At 47.8% G+C, this 17,209-nt stretch overlaps 1 protein-coding gene across 2 annotated transcripts; it reads left to right on the forward strand.

The window, feature by feature from the left end:
• The first annotated feature begins 533 nt into the window (after positions 1 to 533).
• Positions 534 to 17,203, forward strand: LOC132446902 (protein TANC2-like). Of its 2 annotated transcripts, XM_060037483.1 has the most exons (6): positions 534 to 1,657; positions 2,699 to 2,971; positions 9,731 to 9,855; positions 12,489 to 12,720; positions 15,030 to 15,199; positions 15,780 to 17,203. In XM_060037483.1, exons 1-6 carry the CDS (start codon positions 1,384 to 1,386, stop codon positions 16,074 to 16,076), a joined length of 1,371 nt encoding a protein of 456 aa, XP_059893466.1. In that variant the 5' UTR covers positions 534 to 1,383; the 3' UTR covers positions 16,077 to 17,203. The 2 variants fall into 2 exon arrangements, with proteins under 2 accessions (XP_059893466.1, XP_059893467.1); XM_060037484.1 differs by lacking the exon at positions 534 to 1,657 and having other exon boundaries at positions 1,764 to 2,971.
• The last annotated feature ends 6 nt before the right edge of the window (positions 17,204 to 17,209 follow it).

The raw sequence follows: 17,209 nt of genomic DNA on the forward strand, positions 1-17,209 counted from the left end.
TAACCAGTTTATCGTTAACTCATCCAATCACCGGAGGTGTGATCTTTCAATATATTTAGATTGGCAGCCACTTGTTTCTGTTCATTCATTTCTGCCTGCCTCTCTCCATTCCTCTCCCTCTCTCTCTTTCTCCTTCTGTCCGGGGCTCAGGTTTTATTTTATTTTGTACAGTTTGTTGAGTAAGCATTAAAATAATCTTTCCAAGGCATAGGAATGAAATGTTATTTATTATACGGGCTGTGGCACTAAAAGTATTGCTTGCAAGTGTACTCCCTCTGAACTCCAAGTCTCCTCTCACCACTCTCACCACAGATACGAGCTTGCCTCTTCTTCTGCTGATTGCACATATTACGCTCAATGAGGAGGTCTTTTTTGTGCCAGAAGGCGCTCTCTCTCTCTCTCTCTCTCTCTCTCTCTCTCTCTCTCTCTCTCTCTCTCTCTCTCTCTCTCTCTCTCTCTCTCTCTCTCTCTCTCTCTCTCTCCAGACTTTTCAGGGCGGACGCTCTGAGTCGCCCTTTCAGGTGACAGGGTGGGGGGGGGGTTTGGGACCCCTGCTTACAGCAGCACTTTGGACCCGAGCCGCAGGAACACATTAGGAGCCTCATCGGTTCGTTACGATGCGGTTGCCTGCGTCAGCACAGTGAGCTCCACATGAGACGTGTTTTGCGACATATATAAACACCACTTCGTATTGAATTTTGGGCGTAAAAGAAAAAAATAAAATGCTTGAACTTGCGATAATCTCAGGTCAGCGCATGGAGTGTGCTGCGTTCTCACCGCGGCGCACGCCACACACGAAACGCTCGCACGGTCGCACGTGTTCCATGTGGGCATCGATCGTGTGGGCCGCCTGACTCCCGTACGTCACAGAGCTCTGTCGCGCGGCGCCGCTTGGTCGTGGTTTGCTATTTCCTCCGGGACCGTCGACTCCGCGTCGAAATTCCAATCATGTTCGACCTCCGTTATTGTGTCCCACGTCTCTGCCCTGACCTCTGTTTTCTTTACTCGACGCTCTAATCTATTCATAACGTTTCGCCATGTGTTTATATCAATCGACGAATATAGATCTGTGTGTAAACGTCCGCAGCCGTCCACGACGCGCAGAGGAATCAGGGTCGGCCGCCGAGACCAAGCTTGGTTCTGGTGGGTATCTGGAAGGTGGATCAAATCACTCCTTAAACCAGATTAAACTACTCTTCCTTAGGATTGATTGATCTCGCCCGGTGCACTGGAACCAATTAATGCCTCCCCAAACATTTCCTTGACTCACCCTCTGGATGGACCGACGCAACCCCTCGGTGGGATTCAGGGGGCTTTCAGTCGGCAATCGACCCCCGACTCGGTGTATTTGCGCCTCGGCCCGCACCTCTTTTATGTCTCACAATGATACTGGCGCTACGACCTGCTCGCCGTCTGCACACACAGGCTGCTTGTGGAATCCTCATCGGCTTTCTTTGTGTCCTTCCCTCCTCCTCTCTCTCTCTGTCTCTCTCTGTCTCTCTCTGTCTCTGTCTCTCTCTCTCTCTCTCTCTCTCTCTCTCTCTCTCTCTCTCTCTCTCTCTCTCTCTCTCTCTCTCTCTCTCTCTATTCTCTGTCTTTTATCCCCCTGTGTATTCAGCTTCCGCTAATAACACCCATGCCTGGCAATCGCAGTCACGTAAGTTTGAATCTTTCTCAAATGTTCCACACCTGATGCATCATGCAACATGTTCCAGTCCCCCCCCCTCCTCCAGCCTCCTCCTCCTCCCCCCCCCCCCCCCTGCCTCCTCCATGCCTAAGTGCTTTTAGGCATGAGATGCAAGCCAAAGCCGCTGGATTATTAACGGGCAGCAAGCATTCTGAATCGGCGGTAATTGCCAGATGCTGCCGTGGCGTTTCAGAGGAAGTGACACGGAGAGTCAGAGGCCCCTGGCCACGCCTCCACGCGATCAAAGCTGAACATCTGAAAGCAGGGAAAGAAACAAGTATAAGACCGCACACCCGGCAATCATGCACCCTGTTGGTCTGTGGCCTACGAGTTCCCCAACCTGGTTCATTTTATTATTATTATTTATATATTTTTTTAATGTTCAGCCGGCTCCTCATGTTCAGAACTCCCCCTAGTGAGAGACGTGAGATCACTGCTTGGAAGAGGCTTTATGCTTCGCTGTTTTACATGTTTTTACTATAGTTATGGGCACAGTACAGGGAGTGTAGTGTAAATCTGTAATCTGTATCGTGAATACTTTGTCCTTAGACCTTTTTTTTTTTTTTTGTCTTTTAATTTTGTGCTCCAACTCCAAGTATTGTAAGCAGCTTTTTGGGGAATGCAGCGGTGGGTCAGCTGCAAGAGGTTAGGGTAGTGTTTGATTATATAGTATAGCCCTTGATCACAGCTCCAATCTCAGAGCCCCTCACAGGCCCCCCCCCTCCCGGCCCCACAAATCCTAAGCCCTCTGAAGGGCATGGAAACCCCCCCGCAGTTTTCTAGAAAGAAACCCCAGAGGAGGAGCAGACACACAGAGATCCCTCCTTCCACAAGTCTGCTGACAGACATCGGGGATCGAACCCAGAACCTGCCACCAGGGAGTTCAACCCCATCAGCCCCCCCTGGAACCCCTTTGAACCATTCTGCCTTAGCCAGACCTCCTGGCGTGCGGCATCAACCTCCTGCAGCACACCCACTGTCTCCTCTCTTTCCCCCCCCCCCTCTCCGCAGTGCGCTTCGCACCCTACCGGCCGGCGGACATCGCCCTGAAGCCGCTGCTGTTCGAGGTGCCCAGCATCACCATGGACTCGGTGTTCACCGGCCGCGACTGGCTCTTCCAGGAGATCGACGGCCAGCTCAACTCCGGCACCAGCTCTGGCGTGGTCATCGTGGGCAACATCGGCTTCGGCAAGACGGCCATCGTTTCCCGCCTGGTGGCGCTCAGTTGCCACGGCACCCGCATGCGGCAGATCGCCTCGGACAGCCCCCAGGCCTCGCCCAAACGTAGGCCACGTGTGTGTCTTTGTCACGGTTAACGCGGGGTTGTGTTGTGCAGCTGTGCTCCAATGTTTATGGGTTTATAGTCGAGTCTAAACTAACTCAGGAGGCAGAGCAGTTGTCTTGTCACCGAAAGGTTGCTAGTTCGATCCCCAGCTCCTCCTAGCAGAGTGTTGATGTGTCCCTGAGCCAAGACACCTAACCCTAACTGCTCCTGACGAGCTGGCTGTCGCCTTGCCTGCTTGACTCTGCCGTCGGGGTGTCAATGTGTGTACTAACCGATTAACTTCAAGAAAGTAAAGGACACCTGACCCCACCTATACCACACCCGACTCTATTCCAAACCTTATTATTATTTATTTTTTTCTGTATTTTGTTTTCTCAAAGACACTCAGTGTCATTGAGTGACCTCCAAAAATGTGCTATATAGATTCTATCAATTATTATTATAACTGCTGCTGTTACTCAGGTACGAGCGAAGGGGAGGGTTATCCCTCCTAGTGTATTGATATATATTGTGTAATATGTTGCATTATGTAATGCGACATATTGCATTATGCAATAAGAACAGTTTCTTTATATAGCCGACGATCCCTTTACATGATACACAGAGACAAAGTACAGGAGTGGAAACCAAGCCATGTACAAATTAAAGGTCAGGTTAAGACAATTAAAGGCGTACAAATGAAGCGTCAGGTAATGGTACAGAGAGGGGGGGACAGTCGAGTGTTCAAAGCATGTTTAAACCGTACTTCAGCACATCATCTCTCAACACGCACCTTTCTAAGGTGCGTGTTGAGAGATGATGTGCTGAAGTACGGTTTCAACATGTGATGAAGTACGGTGTGATGAAGTACGGTGTTGCTGTTGTTGTTTTGGAGCCTCGGTAGTCGTAGTTCGCTATTAAAGGGGCACTTCTTTCTTGGTGCACTTTATAACAAATTCCGTTAATTAAAACAGAAACTCGTCACATTCTGTTGTTATTCTTTTTATCGGGAAATCAATGTTAAACGCCAATAGGCTAAAGAGACACAACAGAAACACATACACCGCAATCATATAATACATATATTGTCTGTTTTCGATGTCATGCGTGTGTGGTTATTTATACAACAAATTAACAAACAATAATGATCCGTGATCAAGTCCAAAGTGAACCAGAGTCTCGCACGGCCGCAGTGTCGGCCTGTTTCCGCGATTGTCTTTACAATGTATCCAACAAAACAGTCTCTGATCGTAATCCAAATCAAAAACAGCAATCCATTGCGCAGAAAAAAACAGGAACAAAATTACCGCTTCGCTCACCAGATCCCGAGCTGAGTAAATCCTTCCCAATTCTGGTAGGCTACTCCTATATATGTCTCACTTTGTGGATCGGTCCAGAGAAAAGCAGTTGGTGGAAAGTATTAAATAAACAAAATACATATAAACAAAAGATCGCTATAACAACTGGCATTTGCTGTCTAAGTCGTATTGATATATCTAACTTAGCTTGCCGCCACTTCCTCATTCAAACTCCCCCCGTGAGAAAAAACACACACCCCCGTTTTGTGCGTTCACCCCCCTCTACAACCCAGGTGCGTACCTATTTAAAGGGATAGGCCTACACATAAGGAGGCTAAGTGATCGCTAAAAATGCTGTCCCATACATATTTTAGTCAGTGGGATAATATACCGTAAACATAGCATATGGCCAGACAATGTATTATTTCCAGCTCTCATATGTCAACTGCCTATGAGCCTATATGGCTCTTTTCCAGCCTCTATGTTTGATAACAGACACTGATTATTATGTGAACATCACATAGTTCCCCCCCCCCAGTCTATGCCTAGCGGGAGCTGAAATATGGCTTGAGATTTACAACATTCACTGTGTCTTCCCTCCTAGATTGGTCTTCCCATCTGACTTTGTAGTTAATGGGCCCTAACTTTTTCATCACTACAGCTGGACCAGACCATTTTGGCGCAAGCTTGGATGAAAATTTTGCTGCTGCATTGGAGAGATGATGCGCTTTGACCCAGACCAGGTCTCCATCGGAGAATTGCGCATTTCTCCTGTGGATATTGTAATACCTGGCTTGTCTGGCTTTGGCCGCATTCACTCTCCTACTGACCTCTTCTGCTAGCTTCTGCTGTCTTTCCATCACAGAGTAGCCTGGTTGTTCTGGAGATGGCATCGGGGATTTGGTGATGAGCCTTTCCAGTGGTCCTTTCAGGCTCCTCCCAATCGCCAGTTGAGCTGGTGTTGTCCCGGTGGTGTCATGGACGGCCGTGTTTATTGCAAACCTAAACTCGGGCAACCAGCGATCCCACTCTCGGTGATTATTGCCAACATACGAGGCCATCATTGTCTTAAGGGTCCTATTGACCCGCTCTGTTAAATTGGTCTGTGGATGGTAGCTGGTGGTCAATTTCTGAGTGACACCCCAATTCTTACAGAGATCTGCCAGCAGATTACTGGTGAACTGGGGTCCTCTGTCTGACAGTAAGTATTTGGGTACGCCCCAACGCAGAAACACATCATCTTTGATGATCCGGCACAGCTTGGTAGATGTACTGTCTCTCAAAGGGAACAATTCCACCCACTTGGTATAGTAATCCACTATTACTAAAAGGAAAGTGTTCCGTTGCTTGGTGATTGGCAAGGGTCCCATGTAATCAATCCCCAGCATGTAGTTTGGCTCTTCTACGACTGTGGTTTGAAGAAGTCCTGCTGGCTTCTGGTTGGATGGTTTATATTGCTGACAAGTTTGGCAATTCTTAATGTAGGACCACACATCTTTGCGGATGGAGGGCCACCAAGCAACGTCCATGATTTTCAGCAATGTCTTCATCCGGCCCAAATGCCCTCCTAATGGATTGTCATGGTAATATCCAAGGAAGTCATTCACCATAGATTTAGGCACAGCTAATTGGTATTTGGCTCCACCCTCGGCACTGGGAAGTCGTCGATATAATACACCCTGGTGTTCTTCAAAACCAATCCGATCAGTTCTGTCATCGGAGTCAGTCACTGGCCTGAGGCTTGTGAGGTCATCATCCGTGGCTTGGGCTTGGGAAATCTCCCCCATAGATCTTGGGATGTCAGCCCAGATCTTCGCCTTGGTGACGGACACACATGGTGCCATTAAGCCTGGTGGAGGTGTTATCGCCCGGGATAAGGCATCTGGGACCATGTTCAAACATCCCTTCCTATAGAAGACGGTGAAATTGAACTGTTGCAACCGCAAGATCCATCTGGTAAGCCGAGAACTTGTTTTCGGGCAATTGAAGGCCCAGGAGAGAGCAGCATGGTCAGTATAGACCTCAAACTTTACTCCCTCCAGGTAATGCCTCCACTTCTCCACAGCCCAGACAACAGCGAGACATTCCTTCTCAGAGGTGGAGTAGTTGCATTCTGCCCCTCGGATACCTCTAGAGGCGTATGCAATCACTTTTTCTCCCTCTGGTCTTCTCTGTGTCAGGACAGCTCCCAATCCTAGGTCACTGGCATCTGTATGCACCTGGAAGGTTATACGGTGGTCTGGCTGAGCAAGTACAGGAGGCATTCTCAAAGCATTCTTCAGTTGCTCCACGGCTGTTTCGCATTCAGGTGTCCATTACGGGTACCATCCTGCAAGACCAAGGAATCTCTGCAAAGACTTAAGATTAGTTGGTGTGGGGTAATCTGTCACAGCCGATGTCTTTGCTGGATCAATCTCCACTCCTTTTGAAGAGATCACATGGCCCAAGAAGGTAATCTGGTCTTGAAAGAAATGACACTTGGCCATGTTCAAGGAAAGGTTGGCAGCATGGAGCCTTGAAAAGACGGCCTCAAGGTCCTTCAGGTGCTGTTCACGGCTTGGAGAGAATATAATTATGTCATCAATGTAGACAAAACAATTAGAACCTCTTAAGTTGCCTAACACACGCTCCATCAGACGCTGGAAAGTGGCACCAGCATTCCGCAAACCGAAAGGCATGGAGCGAAACTGGAATAGCCCCAAAGGGGTGACGACAGCAGTTTTCGCCTTGTCTTCTTCTGCCATTGCCACTTGCCAGTATCCTGATTGAAGATCAAGTGAGCTAAAGCAGGTGGCGCCATGCAAGGATTCAATGATCTCGTGAATCAGAGGCATTGGGTAGGCATCTTGCAGAGTCTTGGCATTCAGACGCCGATAGTCAACACAGAACCTATATTCTCCTGTTGGTTTAGCCACTAGAACTACTGGTGATGCCCAAGCTGATGAGGATGGTTCAATGATTTGGTCTTTTAACATTTTTTTAATGTGCTGTTGAATGATATCCTTCTTAAAAGGTGAAACCCTGTAAGCCGGACTCCGCACCGGCATTTGGTCTGTGGTTGGAATCCGGTGCTCTTCCATGGTAGTTCTTCCCAGCTGGCTTGAACACACTGTTGCCCACTTCCTGGCTAGAGGAAGCATCTCAGCTGGTAGATTCCTCTCGTCCCGCTCATGGGAAGATCCTTGAGACTCAGGCATTACAGGCTTTTGGATTGACACAGCCATATATAATCCAGTGTTGGCCTTTTTCCAGGTGAGGGTTTCTTTATTGTGGGGTAGGAAGGGAAAGTATTGGTACCTGTTGTGAACCACGTCCCGCACTCCGTACTCATTTTCTCCCAGATGAAGGTGTGTGTGGGTTTTGGTTAGGAAGTCTAGCCCCAAAATCAAGGCAAAAGCTAGGTTTTTGTCATCCATGATATAGGTCTCCAGTGACCAGCAAGTATCATGCCAGACATACGTTAATTTAGCTTTCCCCAGTGGAGCATGCACCTTTCCATCTGCAAGCACAAAGGACTGATTAGAACAGGGTTCAAGCGCCTCTCTTTCCCGCACAATCTGTTTCCAGAGCTGTTGAGTCATTAAAGAGTAAGTACAGCCAGTGTCAAAAATTGCTTCACCCTTTAAGCCGCGCACCTCAATGGAAACTGCCAGTATTGTAAGACCCTCCCCTTTAGTCATCTTAAGCCTAACTTTATTGTCCACTGCTGACATCTGCAGGCTGACCTTGGGTGTAGGACCTTTTCTCTGTGTCCTTTCTGAGGATGGCTGCTCCTGCACCTTCTTCCAGTAGCCTTTGGTCGACGCCCAGTCTTTTTCCACCATAGATCCAACTCTAACTAATTGGTCTACCGTGGAGACTGTACCTCTCAGACTAGTGGCTAGCTTGGGATTGCAGTTGTTAAGTATTCTTCTGACCACATCCCTCTCATCAATGTTTGGCTTCCACTTTAGACATAATGCTCGATAGTCATAGGCAAAATCTCTCAAACATTGTTCTGGGTCTTGGACCATGGTTCTGAGTTTCTCTTCTATTTCCGATTGGTAATCCCCAGAGAGAAATGCACCAAGAAAGGCTTCCCTGAATTCAGCCCAGTTGGACACTTTCTTTCTTTCCGCCATCCACCAACTATGTGCAGGCCCTTCTAAGATAGTGCCTAGTGTGCCTGTCAGTTCAGCATCGGTCATGGGTCTTAAGGTCAAAAAGTTCTCGCACTTCTCAATGAAGTTTAACACATCACCTGTGTCCCTTGAATCTTTAAATCTGGGGAAATCAATTTTAACAGGAAGTCTCTGTGCTACACTGGAGACAGATGCTCGATCAAAAGCGGAACGAGTTAGAGGAGAGCTATGCCGAATGGAGCAGGTTTTCATCTTGCTGAGTTGTGCTTCCCAGTGCACATCTCGTCGTTGGAAACAATTCACAATTGCTTTCTCAAGTGCAACCATTGACTTTTGTACATTGCTTTCCATCTCAAGAAACCTGGTGTCTACATAGTGCCTGAAACCTTCTTCTCTTGTTAGAGCGCCCTCTACTGATCCTCTAAACTCTGCCTCCAAGGATATAATCTTTTCCCCAGTTTCAGTTAAGTTCGCTTGCAATCCTTCCAGCAGTGTATCATGCATCTTCTCCGCAACCACTTCTTCCTCATCATAAATGTCCTCTTCGTCATCATCCACATAGAGTTCACTTATCAAAGAGGCCACCTCCGCTATAGGATCTCTAAATGTAATAAAATCTCCTCGGGCAGGGGTAGGAGGGTTATACCCGTCAAGTATCCCTGCTTCCTCCTGACTCATGTTTACTAAAGTAATTTACTATAGCCTACACACCAACCTAAATAAATGTTAGCTATGTTTTCAATAATTTCCCCAATACAAAAAACTCAAATGAAAAAGATTTCACCAAACAAATATACACCGTGCTTGTTCCCAACATGGCATTTCATCAATATACAAGATTAAACAAATAACAGAACTTCGAGAGTCTAACTCCATTATTTGGAACAAACCTCACTCTGGGTTTAAACCCAGGAAACAACGAGTGCTTCAAACAAACAAAAAAAACACCAGCAGCCTGGATTTAGAAAACAGATAAATAACCACAATTACTGCAGTTTCTTAGCCTAAATATTTTGCGTTGTTAACACCCGATCCCCCGTACTGGCCACCATATATAACAAATTCCGTTAATTAAAACAGAAACTCGTCACATTCTGTTGTTATTCTTTTTATCGGGAAATCAATGTTAAACGCCAATAGGCTAAAGAGACACAACAGAATGTGACGAGTTTCTGTTTTAATTAACGGAATTTGTTATAACTTTATAAAGATGTTGTTGCTGTTTTGGTACTAGGTGGGCACAGCAGTCATTTAAAGTGTGGTTTTGGAAAGGGCGCTCTTTGAGAGCGACCGTGTGTCGGAGCCTCAGAGGGTCGAGGCAGAGTGGTCTGAATCGGGAGTGTTGTGTTGTTGTCTCTAGACGGGGAGGGCCTGCCCCTGAGCCAGCCCCCGCCCTCCCACGGCACCCTGGGGGGGGGCAGCTGTCCCGGGACCCCCGAGATGAGGCGGCGCCAGGAAGAGGCCATGAGGAGGCTGGCGTCTCAGGTAAACAACGCGCGCGCACATACGCACGCGCACACGCACGAAAACACGCAGACAAACACAGGTAGACGCGTTATTACACAGATACACACACCCACACATACACTATCTCTCTCTCTCTCACACACACACACACGCACACACGCACACACGCACACACACACACACACACACACACACACACACACACACACACACACACACACACACACACAGTGGTGTCACCCATGCAAGGCGACAGCCGGCTTGTCATGTGAAGTACGGTTATGTGTTTTGCTCAAGGTCACCTCGAACCTTAGCTAGGTGTAGCCGGGGATAGTCCCGGCAACCTTCTGGTGGCCAGACAACACCTGAGCCACTGCTGGCCCACAACAAGGAAATAACAAGTAATAAGGACAGAGCGACGATAAATCGATGGTTTTGTTTTTCGTCCGTTAGTCTAGCAATAACTGAACCCCTAATAGGAATAAAAGTTTGCTACACATATATCGTGGGCTGTATGGTTCAAGTAATTACCATTTTATGAGCGCACCAAACCTGGTCCGTTGTCCGCTTCGCTCGAAGACCCATTATTAGAATAACGATCAGATGTGGCAGCATAATCATTGTGTCTGGAAAAGATCAGATATAGGAGGTGCCTTTTAAACAGGCGGGAGAGTCTAAATTAGCTCCCTGGCCACCTTTTCAAAACCAAATGTAGCTGGCTCTCAAACCTTTACGCTTTGAAAATCCTTTGGCCATATGAAATAAACTGCATAACAAAATATCCATCTAAAAAGCTTACTTTAGATAGATTCTGTTTGATTACGTCAGGGGAACAAGATGGCCTCAAACTATATTTATATTTTTATAACAAAATCGACATGTTTTGAAGACAGTGCCATAGAGGCGTCAAGAGGTACAGTGTATGAAAACATTCTAAAATGTTAATTCTTGTTTACTTGAATGAAATGGAAATGAGAGGGTAGAAAGATTCGGTGCATCTCCGGTTCAAACCTACCTCAACCGGTCAGTCCCACATGACCACCACCGTCATCCCATCATTGGTCAACATAAACATAAAGGCTCCATGGTAACAAACGCTGCCTCACATCGTGTTTACAGCCTTCTTTATATTGTAGTGCCCCCCCCCCCCCCCACCTCCCTCCCAGCCTTAACCGTTGCTTCTGTTTTCACCCAGCAGCGACTCGTTGTGTGTTTGTTTAATTCGTTTAGATATTTAAATACGTGTCGCGGCGCCGTAGCGACCACGACCGCCGTCGCCTCGCCGTCTGTGCGCCCGCCCCCCTGCTCCCAGGTCGATGCATTATGCAGATGTGTTTAAAAGAGGAAAAAAACAGCCCCGCCACTGAAGCCTCATGAAATATGGATACCTGCAGGAAAGCCGTTTCCCCGCCAAGCTATTAGCCGTTGTTAGCTCTGTGCATTCCTAACACCGCCCCCAGGCTCCCCTCACCTGCTCCGCCTCTAAGCCCGTTGTGGGCCAATGCTGTATGAATTCAAATCACATTCAGCGTTTTCCTTTTTTTTTCTTTTTTTTTCTCTTCGCTATCCCCTGCCCCCCTCCCCTCCCCTTGGGGTTTATTTCCCACAGCTGTCTGGTGCAGTGGGTGGTGTAGAGGGTGGTGTAGAGGGTGGTGTAGAGGGTGGTGTTGGGCTCTCATCTCGCTGCCCTTCATTCGTCATGAAGGGCAGGCGATCACTTCTGAGTCGGGCAACGTCCGCGGGACCGCTCCCCTTTCTGTCCCTTATAGTTCCTCTTACGACCCCATCGCTATTGAAACCCCGAGTTGAAGCCAGAAGGTTAAAGAAAGTACAGACAGAATGAGGCTAATTTAGTATTGAACGGTGATGGTTCACAGTGATAAACATTGCAATGATATGCTTATCGTTTGATTAACTAGTTTGGATCACTTCTTTGTGAACTGTGAGAGGGCGATAGTGCTTGGCACCCTTTGGTCTCTTGTCATGTCGTGCATGTGTGTGTGTGTGTGTGTGTGTGTGTGTGTGTGTGTGTGTGTGTGTGTGTGTGTGTGTGTGTGTGTGTGTGTGTGTGTGTGTGTGTGTGTGTGTGTGTGTGTGTGTGTGTGTGTGTGTGTGTGGAAATCTTGCGAATCTCTGCATCAGCATCTCTTAACAGCAGGCGGCTATGGATTATTAATGTGTTGCCCGACCGTTCTGTAAAACGCTCAGTATTACGTTTCATTATACTGCGTACGTCCGCCGTGACGTGGACTCCGTCCCCGACGAGTTCCGGGACTCGAGGAAGAGACGCAGGCTTCCGGATAACTGAACGGTGTTGCTATCTTTAACGACACCGGCATGTCGCCCACGTCCTACAAAAGCTCAGCCACCTTATGTCCGGTCTCACACCCACGGCTGAATTTCTGTTCTCTGAACCTTTTTTTCTCTCCATAGTCAACACTCATAGTCTTCGTATACGTTGTTTAAAGGTTTATCAGTACAATACAATAGTTATTAAGATTATAATAATCCCAGCAATGACAATAGGGATCAACAGATACACAGTGATTACTAATCATTTGTATTATTACAACACTAACCTGACAACCCAGTTTGGACATCCTCCCTCCTGACTGCCCCCCTGACTTCCTGCTTCCTGTCCCCGCCCCCAGGTGGTGGCCTACCACTACTGCCAGGCGGACAACGCCTACACCTGCCTGGTGCCCGAGTTCGTGCACAACGTGGCCGCGCTGCTGTGCCGCTCGCCGCACCTGGTGTCCTACCGGGAGCAGCTGCTGCGCGAGCCCCACCTGCAGAGCATGCTCAGCCTGCGCTCCTGCGTCCAGGACCCCCTGGCGTCCTTCCGCAGGGGGGTCCTCGAGCCCCTCGATGCACTTTACAAAGGTACGGCGGTTGTTGTGGAGGCTCGGTCGTCGTAGCCGTTATTAAAGGCACACCTCTAGATGCTTAGGGGAGGGGGTGGAGGAGGGGGAGGAGGGTGGAGGAGGGTGGAGGAGGTGGAGGTGGAGGAGGTTTGAGGAGGGGGTGGAGGAGGTTGGAGGAGGGGGGAGGAGGTTGGAGGAGGGGGTTGGAGGAGGGTGGAGGAGGGTGGAGGAGGTGGAGGAGGTTTGAGGAGGGGGTGGAGGAGGTTGAGGAGGGTGGAGGAGGTGGAGGAGGGTGGAGGAGGGGGTGGAGGAGGTGGAGGTTGGAGGAGGGGGTGGAGGAGGGGGTGGAGGAGGTGGGGGTTGGAGGAGGGGGTGGAGGAGGTGGGGGAGATGGTTCTGTTGTTTGGAGTTATTTAAAGGGGTGACCTCTTGATGCACTTTACAAAGGTACTGTTATTATCTTGGTACCATGGTTGGGCATGGCAGTCATTTAAAGGGGCACCTCTAGATGTACTTTACATCGGTTTTGTCGTTGTTTTCGCTCTAGAGCAGGCACAGCAGCTATTTAAAGGGGTGACCTAATGATGCACTTTACAAAGTTACTGTTGTTGTTTTGAAGCCCCAGTGTCCTTCGCAGTTATTTAAAGGGACACCTTTCGATGTACTTTACAAAGGTACCGTTAAGGTACCTCAGAGGCCATGGCGGTTATTAAAGGGACACCTTTCGATGTACTTTACAAAGGTATCGTTAAGGTACCTCAGAGGCCATGGCGGTTATTTAAAGGGACACCTTTCGATGTACTTTACAAAGTGACTGTTGTCGTTTGGATCCTCGGTCTCCTGAGCTGTGATTTAAAGGCTCACCCCTAGATGCACTTTAGAAAGGTTGTGTTGTTGTTTTGAAACCCGGGTGTCCTTAGCAGTTATTTCAAGAGGAACCTTTTGTAGTACTTTACAAAAGTTTTGTTGTTGTTAAGGTAACTCAGAGGCCATGGCAGTTGTTTAAAGGGGGTAACTATTGTTGTACTTTACAAAGGGACTGTGGTTATTCTGGTGCATCAGAGGCCATAGCAGTTATGTTAAGGGATCCTATGCTATTTTATTATAAAGGAGAGAATTTGGCTAGAATCTGATATATATGTTGTTATGAAACAGTGGTCTGCAACATCCACGCCATTTCTGCAAGAAATCTGTTGGAATATTGTCAACGGTCCAACTTTTAAGCGGAAATGGAGCTGATGTTGCAGACTGAGGGAACTTTGTTTGAACTTGTCCCAGAGGCTTAGTTTTGGCAGAAATTCGATATCTTTTCATCCTAATTATTCAAGACTGCACACTGTACCACAAGATGACAAGTCATTCTCCGTCCGAATGTGAGAAAGCACTGGAAGCTGAAATTATGAAAATGTTTCAGGCTGTCAACCCATCCACACACCCAAACGACTTCCGTCCCCTCTGGGGAGGGGGGGGGGCATTGAATCCATCTCCTTCCCTTCAAAGTATTTCTCGGATGAAAGTTTTCCCCCTAAAAAGTCCCAACTCGCTTCCGAGTTTCCGTTTCCTCCCCTCAGCGAGGAGGTCCTTGGTTAAGGGGACGAGACGTTCCGGCCGGACCAGCGGTCACGGTGTGCTCTGTGGCATGTCCACGGGGCGCGCTGAGAGACGCGCGGCGCAGAGCGGACACTGACGTGCACCGATATGTGACTAATGATGCTCCGGTGACACCCCAGGGGGGCAGTTGTGCTGTGACTCCGCTACCGGAATGCGTCACCATATTAAATGCCACTTTCGCACCACGAGTCAGGATATCTTTTTTTTTTGTTACTTTGACTTGGCAGGCGATGGGCTGGTAATTCCGGTGGCAGTGTTTCGTTTCACTTAACCGTGAAATTAACGTTGAACTTTATGTAAGATGCCCTAGCAGTAATACTGTAATGATAAGGTACGGTTTTGAAATCGCTACACCCCTAATCATTATCACCACCGCTAATATGTTAATAAATCACATAAAGTGAAAGTGAGTTCGCCTTTTGGCAATTCTCATCATCTGCGTACAGCACTGTTCTTTTTCGGGTCAGGTTCATTTAAAATGCAATGGCAAACCTGCAGAACCCAAACCTCAGCGTGAAAAAAGTATATACAGTCGTAATATACCATTGCAGTGTTTACAGTGACGCAATATCTACTAAATCGCAAAACATATCCTTCTCGATGTTGCTATTGTTTCGTGAGGACCCTTCCGACGCCTGCCCCCTAAAATGTCATTTCATTCGATTGTCGTTCTTGTCAATCTTCCAACACGTCTCGGTTCTTGTGTTTTCTCCCCAGAGAGGAAGATCAGCTCCGAGGAGGACCTCATCATCCTCATCGACGGCCTCAACGAGGCCGAGTTCCACAAGCCGGACTACGGCGACACCATCGTCTCCTTCCTCAGCAAAACCATCACCAAGTTCCCCCCCTGGCTGAAGCTGGTGGTGACGGTCAGGACCACGCTGCAGGTACTGAGCCCCCCCCTGGGCCGACCCCCTCCAGCACCTCTTACCCTGGGTCCACAGTGTGAGCGTGAAGGGGACTGTCTGTTAGGCCCCCCTCCAAACGGCCTGTGCTGCAGCTGAAGTTCCGCTCCAATCCCCTGCTCGTTCATCACTCTCTGCGCAGCGATAAAACTGATGGATCGGCTAGCAAACGAATCCCATCGTAGTTAGCCATCCCTCCATATGTATAGTGTATCTAGGATAGAATAAAGCCCCTTGTTGATATACAGGACTATATTATCATAGATACGTGACCATAATCCGGCCAAGCTTTACGTATAACAAGTATTCAGCAATGCATTTTTCCATGGATGAGAGAACAATTAATAAAGGTGTGTGTGTGTGTGTGTGTGTGTGTGTGTGTGTGTGTGTGTGTGTGTGTGTGTGTGTGTGTGTGTGTGTGTGTGTGTGTGTGTGTGTGTGTGTGTGATTCTCCATCTGTGTGTGTTATTTGGTTTGTGCTTGCGCCTGCGTGTGTGTGTGATTGTACATCTGTGTGTGTTATTTGGTTTGTGTGTGTACCTGTGTGTGTGTGTTTGTGTAGGACATCACCAAGCAGCTGCCGTTCCACCGCATCTCTCTGGACGTGCTGGAGGAGAACGATGCCATGGACCAGGACCTGCAGGGCTACATCCTGCACCGCATCCACAGCAGCCCCGAGATCCAGAACAACATCTCGCTCAACGGCAAGATGGACAACACCACCTTCGGCAAGCTCAGCGCCCACCTCAAGGCCCTGAGCCAGGGCTCGTACCTGTACCTCAAGCTCACCTTCGACCTCATCGAGAAGGGATACCTCGTCCTGAAGAGCTCCAGCTACAAGGTACGGGGCACAGGTTAGGTTTAGGGTTAAGTTAGGTTAATGCTACAGGTAAAGTTAGGTTAAGGCTCCTACCTGTACCTCAAGCTCACCTTTAAACTTATCGAAGAGCTGAAGAGCGCCAGCCACAAGGTACCAGGCCCGAGATCCAATCAACGAGCATTATGAATGTTAGACAAGGCGAGTCAAGGCAACTTTCTTTATGTAGCACTTTACGTACACGAGGCATACTCGAAGTGCTTCACATAGAAACATCGTCATATAATACAATGAAATAATAAAATAGTTAAGTAAAAGAAATCAAAGGCGAAGTAAAAATAAAATGCATTGTAGAGAGAGCAATGTGTTTAAGATTTATCAGAAAGCTAAAACAAATCATTCAGTCTTGTTTTAAAAGTGAAAGTCTTAAATCCTCAGGGAGCTTATACCAGCTATTTGTTGCATTGTAACTAAATCCTGCTTTCCCATGTTAAATTACATTTAAAAGAAAAATAATTAGTTGCCTGCCACGAGTATCAAACGCATCACAAACAAAGATATACACAGGGTTGAAATGATTAGTTTAAAACAGAATGGAATGAAAACGGATGTATTCAGAATGAAAATGAGTGTCAGGAAGGCACAGTCGACGTTTGGAAGGATAAAAACTAAATCAGCTTACGCAGGACAGGGAACTGGGGAACGGGGGAATCGCCCTCTGCAAAAGGACCGGTGCCTAATGGCTTCGCTCTGCCAACAGTCGGATGTTTTGATAGTTTCCGCCACAGACACAAAGCCAGCAGCCGCCATGACACGTAGCGCTGCCTTTGTTAGCGACAAGCTAACTGTGTTCATTGTTCGTTTTACCGTCGTAATTACGTAGCCATTAGTAATGTATGCAGTTTACACGTCTGCTTCTGTTTGTTCCTGGTTGAATGTACCTTGACCTGATGCAGTTATTTTCGAGCTGCGTTATTTGTATTTTATGTTTGGGTATTGCTAATCCACTGCCTGGATACACCTAAGTGAAACCGGGGATTTGGTATACTTGTTGTATTTACTAATCTCATTATCGCACAATTATATTCTCTCACCCATAGCTTTTGATTTAATGCCCGATGTAATTACTGTTGCCTAGAACCTCTCGGACTAATTTAAGATTCAACATAAGTGCT

Source organism: Gadus macrocephalus, chromosome 18, assembly GCF_031168955.1.
Source record: "Gadus macrocephalus chromosome 18, ASM3116895v1".
NCBI lineage: Eukaryota > Metazoa > Chordata > Actinopteri > Gadiformes > Gadidae > Gadus > Gadus macrocephalus.